We start from the raw sequence: 16,642 nt of genomic DNA, 5'->3' as shown, positions 1-16,642 counted from the left end.
GAGGATTTAAAAAAAAAAAAACAAACAAACTTAAAAACACATTGGTGAGCCATCTCTTATAATCCTCACGTTTTATTACAGTCTCAAGGGATTCTTCTTGTGGAGTCCTATAATAGCCCATGGAATGACTGAATTTACATCAATTGTTTTGGTATCCTTGGCACATAGTGGTGATATGATAAAAATTTGGTGGGTGTCGAAAGGAGTAATTTAGGACTGAGGACAATGTTTTCAAAATTCTGAAATAGGTTAGGGATCTCTAGAAGGGAAACATTTCTGGCCAAATCAGTTGCTCTCCCTTTTGAATCGATGTAGCTTATTGCTCTCAAGGCCATTCTGCACTGGGTCCCATTCATCTGTTCCATTTACTTTCTGCCAACACCAGAAAGTCACAGGGGCGACAAGACAAAGAAACCAGAGAGATTTAGAAAACAGCCTGAAGGTGCTAGTCAGATAGAAGAATAGGGGTCACCTGTTTTCATTGCCATTTAAAATGGACAGAAATGTGAGGCAAAATGAGGGCTGCACAAAGCAGGAATGAGCTGTGGAGGCTGCTTTGCAAGTCTCAGCTAGAGGGCGATTAATATACACACTACCGTATCTAAAACAGATAACCAGTGGGAGTTTCCCGGATGATGCAGGGAACTCAACCAGTGCTCTGTGACAACCTAGAGGGGTGGGATCAAGTGGGAGGTGGGAGGAGGTTCAACAGAGAGGGAGCATATATATACACCTATGACTGATTCACGTTGATGTATGGCAGAAACCAACACAATATTGCAAAAGCAATTATCCTCCCATTAAAAATAAATTTTAAAATTTTTTAATTAAAAAAAAAATATGGCAATGGCATCCCACTCCAGTACTCTTGCCTGGAAAATCCCATGGATGGAGGAGCCTGGTGGGCTGCAGTCCATGGGGTCGCTAAGAGTCAGACACGACTGAGCGACTTCACTTTCACTTTTCACTTTCATGTGTTGGAGAAGGAAATGGCAACCCTCTCCAGTATTCTTGCCTGGAGAATCCCAGGGATGGGGGAGCCTGGTGGGCTGCCGTCTATGGGGTTGCACAGAGTTGGACACGACTGAAGCGACTTAGCAGCAGCATATATATATAAAGAAAAGGCACTTTCATTTGAAGGCAAGATGCTAGCCCTAAGCAGCAGTGCAGAGTATTTTCAGTGTCCAGTTTGACCTAGCATCATTATGAGTCTTACATAATTTTGGGCAGGGCTTAAACAATTACTCAAACTGAAAAAGCGTGCAAAGAAAAGAAATAGAAACCTGGGCTATGAAGAGGCCACAAACACATTAACAATTAAGTGGGCTTCCTCCAGATGCCCAACACCAGCAGGACCAGTGAGCGCTCCACCTTCCCCCTCACCTTTTCTATTTGCTGCCGCAGGGCTCCAACCTCATTTTCAAGTTGTTTGATTTTCTCATCTCGGAGTTCTACTTCATCAACTAAACGATCCTTGACTGCGTGCAGCTTGACTTTGTAGTACTGATGTTTCTGATGATAGTTTCTACAAAAGTAAATATAAATATAGGCGCACCTGAGCACAGTGAGAATTTACTTTGCCTCCTCGATTAGCACCTTTCTTGGGGTTCCTCTTCTTGCTTTGTCAGGGTGGGTCCCAGAGATGAAGATTTGTCCTGCCTCACATCAATAGGACTTCTCACCCAAGTGGGGGAAATGGACCAAGTAGAACCTCCCCCATGACACCAGATTCAGTCTTCCCCAACACAGGAAACTCCTTGACTTCTGATCCCTGACATCTGAAAATTCTGAATCCTATGCCACTGAGCTAGTCATTACTTTAAAATTCTCTGGTTCTGGGCTATACCCTTGAACAGCGATAGAAACCACTCTGGCTTGTCGAGTTTCCAGATAATTGGGTTTGCTTTCACTCTTGAGTTTAGACTTCTAAATGCCAGTTCTGCCTAGATCTCTGCTCAAGACTTTTATTCTGATTCTGACATAAATTTAACTTACCACCAATAAATACATAAAAAGATGTTCAACATTATTAGTATAAAGAAAATGCAAATAAAAATACAGTGAGGTACCTCTTCACACAGGAGAATGGCTAAAACAAAAAATAAAAGGTAATGAAGTACTGGCAGGACTTCCCCGGTGGCCCAGTGGTCTGCTGTGTAGGGGCTCCAGGTTGGGTCCCTGGTCAGGGAACTAGCTCCCACATACCACATGCAACCAAGAGTCTGCACACTGCAACAAAGATCTAAGACCCCGCACGATGCAACCAAGACCTGGTACAGCCAAATACATAAATACATACATGTATTTTTAAAAGGACTGGCAAGGATGTGGAGAAATTGGAATACTCATATACTGCTGGTTGGACTGTCAAATGGAAAAAGCCTAGCAGTTTCTCAAATGGTTAAACATAGAGAACCACATGACCTAGCAATTCCATTCCTAGGTATATAACTAGGAGAAATGAAAACGTACACCCACACAAAAACTTGTACATGAATGTTCATAGTAGCACTATTCGTAACAGTCAAAAGGTGAAAACAACCTACATTTCCATTAACTGATAAATAAATGCAATATGGAGTATCTGTATAATGGAACATTATATAGCTATAAAAAGGAATGAAGTACAGATCCATGCTACAGCATGAACAAACTTTGAAGGCACTATGCTAGGTGAATGCAGCCAGTCACAAAGGACCACATAATGTACAATTCCATTCATATGAAATGTCCAGAAGGGACAAATACAGAGTGAAAGAAAGTACATTACTGGTTGCCTGGGGCTGGGAGTAAGGAGGGAAACCAGGAATGGAGGGCATGCCCAAAGGATTTCTTTAGGTAATTAAATGTTCTAAAATTGATTGCAGTGACGGATTATAACTAAAAGCCTCTGAACTGTACACTTTCAATGAGTGAATTGTACAGTATGTGAATTACATCTTAATAACCTATTATAAGGGATTCCCTGGTGGCTCAGATGGTAAAAAAAAAAATCTGCTTGCAATGTTGGAGACCCAGGTTCAAACCCTGGGCTGGGAAGATCCCCTGGAGAAGGGAATGGCTACCCACTCCAGTATTCTTGCTTGGGGAATTCCATGGACAGAGGAGCCTGGCGGGCTACAGTCCATGGGATTGCAAAGAGTCGGACACAACTGAGCGAACAACACTTCTTTTGAGAATTAGGAGCCGGATGTCAGGGGAAGAGCAAAGGAGACTTATTTAGATGGTAATTTAGTCTAGCGACTCCAAGAGAGTCTTCTGCTCTGATTAAGTTATTATCTTACCACTAAGTGTGTTTTGTAAGACTCTTCCATTTTCCAAAATAGTGCCCCTCTCTCTCCTAACTGTTGATTGTAAATGAAAGAATCATTTTGCATATTTTTCCCTTAGAAGATTAATTCAGCTGTTGGCCAGATGCCAAGCAGAGAAGTCTGAATTCCTGTAGGTCAGAGACATACACACTGGCTCTTGTCACCAGCTTGTCAGCTTGGGCGGCAGTGACTGACTGTGGGGAAGGTCCCAAGTATCCCTTCTCCTTCTATCATTATAGACTCCCTGGTTTTAGCTTGGCACTTGGTTGCTCAAACATGAACTACAAGAAAATGTAGTTTTTTTGTAGTTAGATGAGGCAGATAGATGAGGCCATGTCAGTAAGTTCCGGCCAGTAGCTGGAGTGGAAGTAATGTGCCTTAAAGGAAAACAGAATGCCCTTGCCTTCCCCACTTTCTCCCTTCTTGTTGGATAAAATGTGGATATAATAATGAACTGCCTTGGACGATGTGGATAAGTGCTAAAGATGCTGGAGTGACAACAAGAAAGGAGTCTAGACTGGAAACATTGAGCTCCCTGCACTTTAGGTAAGAGAGAAACCCCCTCCCTTTCTAAAGATGTTCTCAATGTCTCAGCTATAGCAACTCAATAGAGTTACTCTAGATACTGAGGTTTATAAAACTGCCTTAGGCTTGTTCAGTTCTGTGGCGCTTGTAGCACCCACTATATAATAGGATGTATATACTGTTGTGGATTGACTTGGGTTCTTTACAGGAAGATATTTTCATCTCACAAATGTTCTCATTTTCCCTTATTCTGGGAAGAGTTTCTCAAAAGATATCACTGGGTTTCAGCATCCCCTAGTCCATAGCTTTAGAGGTTTAAACACTAATGGTACACCTGTTGGTCTCCGGGTTTCCCAGCTGTTCACAGTTCCTCTGATGTTTTCACATCATTTGAAATGCAACATGGATTTCTAGAATTTCTTTTACACATTCTGCCCTGGGCTATTAAAACCCACATCTGCAGCTTCCATGACAGACAGCTGCTGTCTCTCTTATTCTGCCATTTGGACTATTAAAAATTTTATTTATTTTTAAAATGATAAATTATAGAAAATTTGGGAAAAAATCAACTCCCATATGATCTATTTTATGATATTGTTGTATTTTCTTCTACTCTTTTTATAAGTATCTTCTGTTTAAACACTATGTTAAAATTATTTTATGCTCTTTTCATTTATTGTATCACAAGCATTTTCCCATATGGCTTCTAATCTTCATGGCCACCATCTTTTACAGCTGTGTAATATTCCATCAAGAGAATGTACAATACTTGACCTCAGTTCAGTTCAGTTCAGTCTCTCAGTCATGTACGACTCTTTGCGACCCCACGAATCGCAGCACGCCAGGCCTCCCTGCCCATCACTGTCTCCCAGATTTCACTCAAACTCACGTCCATCGAGTTGGTGATGCCATCCCGCCATCTCATCCTCTGTCGTCCCTTTCTCCTCATGCCCCCAATCCCTCCTAGCATCAGTCTTTTCCAATGAGTCAACTCTCCACATGAGGTGGCCAAAGTACTGGAGTTTCAGCTTTAGCATCATTCCTTCCAAAGAACACTCAGGGCTGATCTCCTATGGAATGGACTGGTTGGATCTCCTTGCAGTCCAAGGGACTCTCAAGAATCTTCTCCAACACTACAGTTCAAAAGCATCAATTCTTCAGCGCTCAGCTTCTTTCACAGTCCAACTCTCGCATCTATACATGACCATTGGAAAACCATAGCCTTGACTAGATGGACCTTTGTTGGCAAAGTAATGTTTCTGCTTTTCAATATGCTATCTAGGATGGTCATAACTTTTGTTCCAAGGAGTAAGCATCTTTTAATTTCATGGCTGCAGTCACCATCTGCAGTGATTTTGGAGCCCCCCAAAATAAAGTCTGACACTGTTTCCACTGTTTCCCCATCTATGTCCCATGAAGTGATGGGCCAGATGCCATGATCTTTTTCTGAATGTTGAGCTTTGAGCCAACTTTTTCACTCTCCTCTTTCACTTTCATCAAGAGGCCTTTTAGTTCCTCTTCACTTTCAGCCATAAGGGTGGTGTCATCTGCATATCTGAGGTTATTGATATTTCTCCCGGCAATATTGATTCCAGCTTGTGCTTCTTTCAGCCCAGCATTTCTCATGATGTACTCTGCATAGAAGTTAAATAATCAGGGTGACAATATACAGCCTTGACGTACTCCTTTTCCTATTTGGAACCAGTCTGTTGTTCCATGTCCAGTTCTAACTGTTGCTTCCTGACTTGCATACAGGTTTCTCAAGAGGCAGGCTAGGTGGTCTGGTATTCCCATCTCTTTCAGAATTTTCCACAGTTGATTGTGATCCACACAGTTAAAGGCTTTGGCATAGTCAATAAAGCAGAAATAGATGTTTTTCTGGAACTCTCTTGCTTTTCCAATGATCCAGCGGATGTTGGCAATTTGATCTCTGGTTCCTCTGTCTTTTTTAAAACCAGCTTGAACATTTGGAAGTTCACGGTTCTCGTATTGCTGAAGCCTGGCTTGGAGAATTTTGAGCATCACTTTACTAGGGGGTGTGCAACTGTGCGGTAGTTTGAGCATTCTTTGCCATTGCCTTTCTTTGGGATTGGAATGAAAACTGACCTTTTCCAGTCCTGTGGCCACTGCTGAGTTTTCCAAATTTGCTGGCATATTGAGTGCAGCCCTTTCACAGCATCATCTTTCAGGATTTGAAATAGCTCAACTGGAATTCCATCACCTCCACTAGCTTTGTTTGTAGTGATGCTTTCTAAAGCCCACTTGACTTCACATTCCAGGATGTGTGGCTCTAGGTGAGTGATCACACCATCATGATTATCTGGGTCATGAAGATTTTTTTTGTACAGTTCTTCTGTGTATTCTTGCCACCTCTTCTTAATATCTTCTGCTTCTGTTAGGTCCATACCATTTCTGTGCTTTGTCGAGCCCATCTTTGTATGAAATGTTCCCTTGGTATCTCCAATTTTCTTGAAGAGATCTCTAGTCTTTCCCATTCTGTTGTTTTCCTCTATTTCTTTGCATTGATTGCTGAGGAAGGCTTTCTTATCTCTTCTTGCTATTCTTTGGAACTCTGCACTCAGATGCTTATATCTTTCCTTTTCTCCTTGGCTTTTCACTTCTGTTCTTTTCACAGCTATTTGTAAGGCCTCCCCAGACAGCCATTTTGCTTTTTTGCATTTCTTTTCCATGGAGATGGTCTTGATCCCTGTCTCTTGTACAATGTCACGAACCTTAGTCCATAGTTCATCAGGCACTCTATCTATCAGATCTAGGCCCTTAAATCTATTTCTCACTTCCACTGTATAATCATAAGGGATTTGATTTAGGTCATACCTGAATGGTCTAGCAGTTTTCCCTATTTTCTTCAATTTAAGTCTGAATTTGGTAATAAGGAGTTCATGATCTGAGCCACAGTCAGCTCTCAGTCTTGTTTTTGCTGACTGTATAGAGCTTCTCCATCTTTGGCTGCAAGGAATATAATCAATCTGATTTGGGTGTTGACCATCTGGTGATGTCCATGTGTAGAGTCTTCTCTTGTGTTGTTGGAAGAGGGTGTTTGCTATGACCAGTGCATTCTCTTGGCAAAACTCTATTAGCCTTTGCCCTGCTTCATTCCATATTCCAAGGCCAAATTTGCCTGTTACTCCAGGTGTTTCTTGACTTCCTACTTTTGCATTCCAGTCCCCTATAATGAAAAGGACATCTCTTTTGGGTGTTAGTTCTAAAAGGTCTCGTAGGCCTTCATAGAACCGTTTAACTTCAGCTTTTTCAGCGTTACTGGTTGGGGCATAGACTTGGATAACTGTGATATTGAATGGTTTGCCTTGGAAAAGAACAGAGATCATTCTGTTGTTTTTGAGATCGCATCCAAGTACTACATTTCGGACTCTTTTGTTGACCATGATGGCTACTCCATTTCTTCTGAGGGATTCCTGCCTGCAGTAGTAGATATAATGGTCATCTGAGTTAAATTCACCCATTCCAGTCCATTTTAGTTTGCTGATTCCTAGAATGTCGATGTTCACTCTTGCCATCTCCTGTTTGACCACTTCCAATTTGCCTTGATTCATAGACCTGACATTCCAGGTTCCTATGCAATATTGCTCTTTACAGCATCGGACCTTGCTTCTATCACCAGTCACATCCACAACTGGGTATTGTTTTTTCTTTGGCTCCATCCCTTCATTCTTTCTGGAGTTATTTCTCCACTGATCTCCAGTAGCGTATTGGGCACCTACCAACCTGAGGAGTTCCTCTTTCAGTATCCTATCATTTGCCTTTTCATACTGTTCATGGGGTTCTCACAGCAAGATTACTGAAGTGGTTTGCCGTTCCCTTCTCCAGTGGACCACATTCTGTCAGAATACTTGACCTAACTGGCTCCTATTGCTAGATATTCAGGCTTCTTCCAGTAGTACTACATGGTATGAAAAGTACATGGATGCAGCGAGGCTGATGAGAGCTTAGAACCTTCCCAAATAGCTAGCTGGCTATTTGGCACACCTATCAGTTTGGTCAGAAGTTCTGCTAACCAACTTGCCAAAGAACATGTGCATTTTCTGAGTTTATGGTTGGCTTGGTTAACTGCATGCACGATAAGACAGCGCAATACTCATGTTCTAACATCAGGACAACTTTGGCTTATGTTTAAGTAAAACCAGGTGGTCTTTCCTTCATTTTTACTTCAAAATGGCAGGGAATTTGTTCTTCTGGAAGAGTAGCTGGGAAAATATGGGAAAAAAAATTAAGCATTGTTTGTAAAGGTCAGGAGTAGTATCAGGGGAATGAAAAAAAAAAAAACAATGAACCTAGAGTTTTGACAATTCCTTCCATTTTCTTTCTTACAGCTGTAGTTTCCCCAGGTGCCCATCAGAATCACATGGGGATGATTTTAGAAAAATACTGATCCCTAAGCCCTATCCTCACAGATTCTGATTTAATTAATCTATGTTGCAGCCCACATATGTGCAGCTAGGGTTAGGATTCACTGTTCTAAAGGCTATGGACTAATAATATGGAACACTATTCAGACTCACTAGCCATCAGAGAAATTCAAAATAAAATAACAAGTAATTTATGAATATAACTGATCATTAAAAACAATGGAATGGAATTATTCCATAATAAAAATTAATGGAATAAGCTGAGCAAAAGAAGTCAGGCACAAAAGATCACATGTAATATAATTCCATTCTAGTAGAAACAGAAATCAGAAGAGCAGATTCCTGGGAGGAGGTGAGGGAGCAGGAGATACAGACTGGCTGTGAAAAGGAACAAACTGTCACGGATAAAGGAAATGTATCCACGGATACAGGTCCTGTATCTTGATTGGGGTTGTGCTTAGTGGGCATACACATTTGTCAAAACTCATCAAATTGTACATTTAAAAATCTGTGTATATGTAAATTATACCTCAGTTAAAAGAAAGAGCATTGGGAAAAATTTCATCAGAGCCGTCCTCCCACAAAAGTAGCACCCAATGCAAATTCAGATGTAGTGAAATTTCTACTCTCACACAATAATGGCGGAAAATTTTGGTAGGATGCTTCTGAATGTTTGATAATACCTTTTGAGATCCATAGCTCCAGCTTTTGTATTAGTAATTCCACACTGAGGAATTTATAAAAAAAATTTTTTTAATGAAAAATATATGTACAAAAGTGGTTTTAAGTTATTTTGCATAAAATATATCAATCACAGGATCAGTGGGTAATTCTTAACTAAATTGGGGCTATGTTAAAGGGTTGAATCCAGCAGACCTACGATCAGGCCTGAACTGTTTTGTGAAAGTTCTTGCTTGGCACTGACCAGTGGTCCAGGAGCGAAATATACCAATTAAGCCAGTGTTGCTTTGCAATCACAGGTCTGGAGTTTCAAGGCAGTTTGCAAACAACTATCAGCATTATTTATTGACAATAATGAGATTAATGATTTATATCTGATCTGACTGAGACCCCAAGAAGGCTGTGCTCCCGAGGCTGGTTAAAGAGCACGAATATGCTTACACGATCAGCAGAACGTGAAACATCTCCACTGAGAATCCATTTTGGGATCCCTGGCTCTGAGGTGGTGAGTGCACTTCCAAGACGGGAAGGTGCATCTTGGTCCTGACAGAGGGAGGGCCTGGAGCTCCTGCCTGGCTTTTCTGGACCCACTGCTGTGAGACACCATGGGCTCTGTGGATGCCCTCCCCTCCCTCTAACGGCAGATACGAAGTGGGAAGAGCGCTGTACAGGTTAGTAGAGGGCTGCATTCTAGTCTTAGATTTGTCATTTTAATACGAGCTGAGCCACACATGTTCCTTTCCATGTTTCTATATTTCTCAGTGATATGATAATCAAAGCAAGATACTGAATATCAATGACTGAAGAATTTTCCACTATACAGCAGACAGTGGTTTTCAAATCACTATTACTACCATCAACATAGGAAGTGAGAACATAAGAGAATAAGAAGCTTCAACTTAAAGAAACAGTAGAGATGAGGGGTGCAGAGCTAGAAGCAGGAAAACTAAAAATAAGAAGATATAACAACAGCAGTACGTGAACCGTGAACTTCCAGATGTTCAGGCTGGTTTAGAAAAGGCAGCGGAACCAGAGATCAAATTGCCAACATCTGCTGGATCATCGAAAAGGCAAAAGAGTTTCAGAAAAGCATCTATTTCTGCTTTATTGACTATGCCAAAGCCTTTGACTGTGTGGATCACAGTCCACACAGTGGACTGTGAAAATAAACTGTGGAAAATTCTGAAAGAGATGGGAATACCAGACCACCTGACCTGCCTCTTGAGAGACCTGTATGCAGGTCAGGAAGCAACAGTTAGAACTGGACATGGAACAACAGACTGGTTCCAAAGAGGAAAAGGAGTATGTCAAGGCTGTATATTGTCACCCTGCTTATTTAACTTCTATGCAGAGTACATCATGAGAAACGCTGGACTGGAAGAAGCACAAGCTGGAATCAATATTGCCGGGAGAAATATCAATCACCTCAGATATGCAGATGACACCACCCTTATGGCAGAAAGTGAAGAGGAACTAAAAAGCCTCTTGATGAAAGTGAAAGAGGAGAGTGAAAAAGTTGGCTTAAAGCTCAACATTCAGAAAACGAAGATCATGGCATCTGGTCCCATCACTTCATAGCAGATAGATGAAACAGTGGAAAACAGTGGCTGACTTTATTTTCCTGGGATCCAAAATCACTGCAGATGGTGATTCCAGCCATGAAATTAAAAGACGTTTACCCCCTTGGAAGGAAAGTTATGACTAACCTAGACAGCATGTTAAAAAGCAGAGACATTACTTTGCCAACAAAGGTCCATCTAGTCAAGGCTATGGTTTTTCCTGTGGTCATGTATGGATGTGAGAGCTGGACTATGAAGAAAGCTGAGCGCCGAAGAATTGATGCATTTGAACTGTGGTGTTGGAGAAGACTCTTGAGAGTCCATTGGACTACAAAGAGATCCAACCAGTCCATTCTAAAGGAGATCAGTCCTGGGTGTTCATTGGAAGGACTGACGTTGAAGCTAAAACTCCAGTACTTTGGCCACCTGATGAGAAGAGCTGACTCATTGGAAAAGACCCTGATGCTGGGAAAGATTGAGGGCAGGAGGAGAAAGGGATGACAGAGGATGAGATGGTTGGATGGCATCATCGACTCGATGGACATGGGTTTGGGTGGACTTTGGGAGTTGGTGATGGACAGGGAGGCCTGGTGTGCTGTGGTTCATGGGGTCGCAAAGAGTCGGACATGACTGAGTGAATGAATTGAGTAATAGCTTTGTGCTAGACACTGTTCTATTACATGTATTTATTCATCATTTAATTCTCCCAACAACTTTATGTGAAAGGAATGGCTATTTTGCCCATTTTAAAGATGAGCTATCTCAGGCACAGAGAGGTTACTTAACTTGTCCAAGGTCACACAGCTAGTTCCTAATAGAACCAGGAATTGTACCCAGGTAATATGGCTCCAGAGTCCATACTCTGAGCTACCATGCTACACTTCAGAGAGGAGGAGAGTGGGAGGAATCTGGTGGGATGATGACCAGGGAATGGAAGAAAGAGCAGGAAGTCTGGGAACACAAATTTTTCTTGAGCACCTTCTATACACCAGGGACTGTGGATAAAAAGATGAATAAGGCTGTGGCCCATGTCCTTTAAAACCTATAGTCTGGTGAGGAAGATAGGTGTCAATCACATTATTTCAGAACAACATGGTGAGTTCTTAAAGAATCAGAGACAGTCACCTACAGAAGGCTATAGGGACATGAAGAGTGAGCACCTCATCCAGCCCAAGCTGAAGGTGTCAAGGAAGGCTTGTCTGAGAAGGAAGAGTTGAAATGGGGAGAGCATGGTTCAGACAGGACAGCATGTGAGGGAAAAATGCCTGAAGGCAAGTCAGAGGGATGTATTTGGGGAAGAGCAAGATGTTAGATACTACTAGAGCTCAATAAATAGCAATTCCCTGCTTCCCTGGTGGCTCAGACAGTAAAGCGTCTGCCTGCAATGTGGAGACCCGGGTTAGATTCCTGGGTTGGGAAGATACCCTGGAGAAGGAAATGGCAATCCACTCCAGCTCTTGCCTGGAAAATCCCACTGATGGAGGAGCCTGATAGGCTACAGTCCATGGGGATGCAAAGAGTCGGACACGACTGAGTGACTTCACTTTCACTTTCCCCCTCCCTCTCTTGAGAAGAAATAAGGCCCCACACCTCCCTAGAAAAAGCCCGGTAGGTAGAACTTCTGGGAAGGAAGGACAATGGTGTTGGTGTTCTTGAAGTCACCTCGGTGAGCATCCCCTGCTGAGCTCGGGAGCTGGCTCTCTAAGAAAGAGCTTTACTCTACACAGTCCTCTTCTAAGGGGAACTTATTTTTGTTTACCTCACATGGAGATCAAACTGTTTCAAAAGGTGCTCATTTTGTTCACATAGAGCTTCCTTTTCCTGCTGCAACACAGACAGCTTCTTTGACAATTCCTGGTTGCTCTTGAGATGCTGAAAAACATTTTAAAAAATGAGAATACACAGGTGAAGAAAGGTGTGATGTTTGAGAGAATGTAGACGGGCAAAGCCTTTCTTCTAAAAGAGGCCTACAGAAACCATAGTAGCTTCCTGTGATTTTTGCACCTCCAGAATTTCTGAAAGCTAGTAGCTCCTTTTCCTGACTTGTGATTCCTCAGTCCTTCCGACAGTGGTGTAAGCCTATATGAAAAGTCTGACAACTCTAAGATGTGTGGGGTGGTTAGCTACATCTGACCACGTTAAGGAGCCCTCGAGGAGAAAATGGCCAACTCAGGGTTTGCTTACTGGAACAAGGCATACTCAGAAACCCAGGGCACTTCCTTCATGTAGGCAGCAGGTCAATATATCCAAAATCCAAATCCAAATTTCATCAAGTAGGTTGCAGAACTGCAAGCACAAGCTGACCTCATAGCCTTGCTAGATCTCTTATATGAAAAGTAGTGTTTTATTTGGAAAACATGGAAATCTGAGAACTGGGAACAAGAACATCTGACAGAATCCCAATAACCTTGAGCACCCTGGCCTCAAAACCCTCCTGAGCCCCTCTTATCAGCATAAGCAGTCCTACTGTCTCAGGAGACTAAGGACCGTGTCTCCAGGACGCTGCTGCCTCCACCTGGGGCATCTACCTGTGCAGTGATGCCCGTTGTTCTTAAGAGCCGCCCCTATACCACCACTACTGCTTGTCTTTGCCTCGAATCCTACAGGGAGAGTCAGATCCCAGCACATGCTGGGGAAAAGGAGTTGAGTATAGTCACTGACCTAGGAGGACTGACATACTGAAAGAATAGAAAGATTTTATGATGTTAAATTGGCAGAAACCTGAGGAATATACATAGGACTGTATTCCAAGGGTGTTTATACTAGGGAGAAAGGAATAGAATGTTGAATAGGCTGAATTTACTGACCTGATGGATACACGTACAGAGATTCAGGGTTTAATGTGTTAATTTAAACATCTAAAGTGACTTTAATAGTTTGCTTGGTTGGTGGACTGAAAGTTGGACTCTACACTGACCAGGGTTAAATGATATTCAAACGCCATACTAAGAGAGAGGAAAGAATCCACAGTCTTAAGTAGATAGGAAGTTTGGAGTAGATTTATCATAGGTGACCTGCTCACCCAACTCATCATGACCCTCACATGACTCAGAAGACATTCCTTTCACAAAAGTGAAAGTGAAGTCGCTCAGTCGTGTCCGACTCTTTGTGACCCGTGTACTGTAGCCCACCAAGTTCCTCCGTCCACGGGATTCTCCAGGCAAGAATACTGGAGTGGGTTGCCATTTCCTTCTCCAGGGGATCTTTTCAACCCAGGGATTGAATCCAGGTTCTCCCACATTGCAGGCAGACGCTTTAACCTCTGCACCACCAGGGAAGCCCTTAAATACAAGAATACAGTCTCTCAGAAAACCTCCTATAGAGATACAGAACTTCAGATCCAAGTACTAACAACAAAGATTTCAAGGGAGGAAAAGAAGCCAGGTTGAAAGAAGAAGGGGGAGGAGGTAGGAAAGGGGGGCAAAAGGGGTGGCCTTACAGACGTCTCCTGCCACCTACAGATACCCAGGCATTATGGGACTTTTCCCTAGGCCTCCAGAGAAGGGAGGACTGGAACTCAGCCCTACCGGAAACCAGAATTTGAGTTCTCTGCCAAGAGGAGGTGATCAGTCTCCAATCTTCAGCTCAGGCTGAGGGCCCTTCACAAAGGCTTTGCCGAATACACTGGTGAGCACCAGATTCCTTGAAATGCTCCATAACACTCTCCTGTGAGGATGACGGTGGGAGATGCCGACATTGGAATTGAGCCCTGATTTTATGATGGGGGGTGATGCTACTGCAGAGTGTCAAAAGTCAAGCACAATGCTTAATCCCCGATACAAGGTGGGCATTAGTACTGCTATGAGACAATAGGGCCAGAGATAAAACCAAATGGCTAGACTCGTAGCAATCATTGGTTGTACTTAACTGGTCACAGTGATTACAGAACTAAGATAGATGAGCAGCCTATTAAAGTTTTACTTGAGTTGTATTTTTAAATAAATAAATGCACCTGGGTCTGGGGAACAGAGGTCCAATTTGAATGACAACAGCAGAGAGTAATGGCCTCTTACTCAGTCCTCAGACCTGAGCCGGTTCAGACCCAGGGCCCTTTAGCCAGGTTTTCTTCAGGGAGAACCTGGTGTGTGGCACTGCCACAAGCATGTGAGCTTCTCCCAAGCCTTTCCCAAAGAGATCTGTGGCCTTTTACCCAGGTGACCAGGCACTGGAGAAAGGGGATTATGTAGATTCGGGGGGAATTACATGCAGTCCAGTGGTTCTGAGTCAGCACTAGCACCATGGAACCCCAAATGCAACTGAGGTTCAGAATTCAGAGTGGGGACTTGAGGAATTAAGGTGGAAAATGGGAGTTTGAAAACACAGAGTGTCTCAGAGTGTGTCTGCAAAGACTCACTGGCTCAGTATAGGTTTCACGATGGGTCTAGTGGGTTTGTGAAGCTCCCCAGTTCGGAGAAGGCAATGACAACCCACTCCAGTACTCTTGCCTGGAAAATCCCATGGACGGAGGAGCCTGGAGGGCTGCAGTCCATGGGGTCGCTGAGGGTCGGACATGACTGAGCGACTTCACTTTCACTTTTCACTTTCATGCATTGGAGAAGGAAATGGCAACCCACTCCAGTGTCCTTGCCTGGAGAACCCCAGGGACGGGGGAGCCTGGTGGGCTGCCGTCTATGGGATTGCACAGAGTCGGACACGACTGAAGTGACTTAGCAGTCAGTTTGTGAATTTCCCAGTTCTTGAGTGTGCAGTCAGCCTAGACAATATGGAAGAGCAGATTCTCCTTGCTGGCTTTCCAACCTGAGGCATGAGGGCCACTGATGATAGAGGAGGCCAAGTTCTTAGAAAGCCTCTTCTGAGTCTAGAATCAGCTTATACCACCTTTGTTCCTTCAGCTCATTTATCAAGCACCATCAAGGCTGTCTGGCTTTAGTGGTGCCCAAAGCAAGACAAAGAGCTGTGCTGTGCCCGGCTGTGGTGCAGCCTGCTCTGCCATTTGGGCGTTAAGACCCAGCAGACCCAAATTTGCCCCAAGTTTCTGTGGTAGATGAGGAAACAACACAGAGCCTCTGGAAAGCTTTAATCTTAGGATTTGGGAGGAGAGTCATCTCTCCTCTCAATCACCTCTCATGGTTGGCCACAAGAAAGAAAGGGTCGAGTAACCTGAGCTGCCCTTCCTGAAACGAGGTGTTCTCTTACCCACTGAGCACTGAGCTGGGCATGGGCAGCAGTACTCCGTCCTCAAACAGAACTGCTATGGAAAATGCTGAGCAAGCTGCATGAGCAAGTGAGAGTTGCTTCTATGGTATCACCACCTCTCTCAGCCCAAACCTATGGCCTCACGGGGAGTCATGTATTACCGGTTAGCCGAGAAAGAGTAATTTGGACCTGATGTACTTATGATTCTGTACAAAACATGGCAACCACTTGAAATAGGGCTGCTGCGACATGATAGCCCCAACTGAGGGGTGGTCCTTCAGACCAGTGGGAAGGGAAATCTCAGTGGGTAAAGTTTGTGTTCACTTTGCCTGGAAAGAGAGACGTCCAGAGGCATGGATCGATGCTAACTCATAGAAAGTTTCTAATAGTTTGGCCAGATGATCAGGGATTTGGAAAGACTAATATTGGAAGATTGATGAAATGTGTCCTGCCGGTGGAAGTGTCCCATGCCTGCACTCTCCAGCAGGGTGGTCACTAGTTGCCTGCAGCGACTGGGCACACGAAACGTGCCTAGTATGTCTCAGGAACTAAATTTTTAATTTAAATTTAGAGAGCCACAGTGGCTAGCTGACACAATATTAGACAGCACGAACCTAGAGTGTGAACATATACGCGCCTTGTGTGCTTTTCCACAGCAGAGGGCTTCTACAGAAGAGGCGGCCCTCAATAATCGAGTGGAAAAAAAAACCAGTACATTCTGTAGATGTCATTAGCCTCTTTTTCTGTCCTTTATGTGCTCACTCATTTGGGCTCATGTACAAAGTGGACAAGGGGTCACCAAGGCTAATCTACTCAATTTGCCAAAAGCAAAGATCAATGTTGAGCTATTGATATGGGACCATCCACTGTGTGTGTGTTGGGCGGGGGGTGGCGACAGTCACTGGATAGTAAGTTTATTATACTGGACCTCTTCCACCACGGAGAGAACAACAATTTGTCCTCAGTGAAAGAGACACTGATTTTAGACAAGAATTTTCTTTCTCTGTCCACAGTGTTTTTGCCA

General features: G+C 43.3%; 1 protein-coding gene across 12 annotated transcripts in view; it reads right to left on the bottom strand.

Annotated features, from left to right (window-relative positions):
• Positions 1–16,642, bottom strand: part of CCDC30 (coiled-coil domain containing 30) — a 136,970-nt gene that overhangs the window by 10,591 nt on the left and 109,737 nt on the right. For all 12 annotated transcript variants that reach the window (XM_027968539.3, XM_042246638.2, XM_060398442.1 and 9 more), the window contains 2 exons: positions 12,221–12,333; positions 1,384–1,525 (listed from right to left, as the gene is read on the bottom strand). In XM_027968539.3, the coding sequence (XP_027824340.1) occupies positions 1,384–1,525; positions 12,221–12,333 (255 nt within the window). The remainder of the gene's footprint in view (positions 1–1,383; positions 1,526–12,220; positions 12,334–16,642) is intronic.

Source organism: Ovis aries, chromosome 1 (genome assembly GCF_016772045.2).
Source record: "Ovis aries strain OAR_USU_Benz2616 breed Rambouillet chromosome 1, ARS-UI_Ramb_v3.0, whole genome shotgun sequence".
In the NCBI taxonomy this organism is placed as follows: domain Eukaryota; kingdom Metazoa; phylum Chordata; class Mammalia; order Artiodactyla; family Bovidae; genus Ovis; species Ovis aries.
This window is presented reverse-complemented; position numbering and strand designations above follow the sequence as displayed.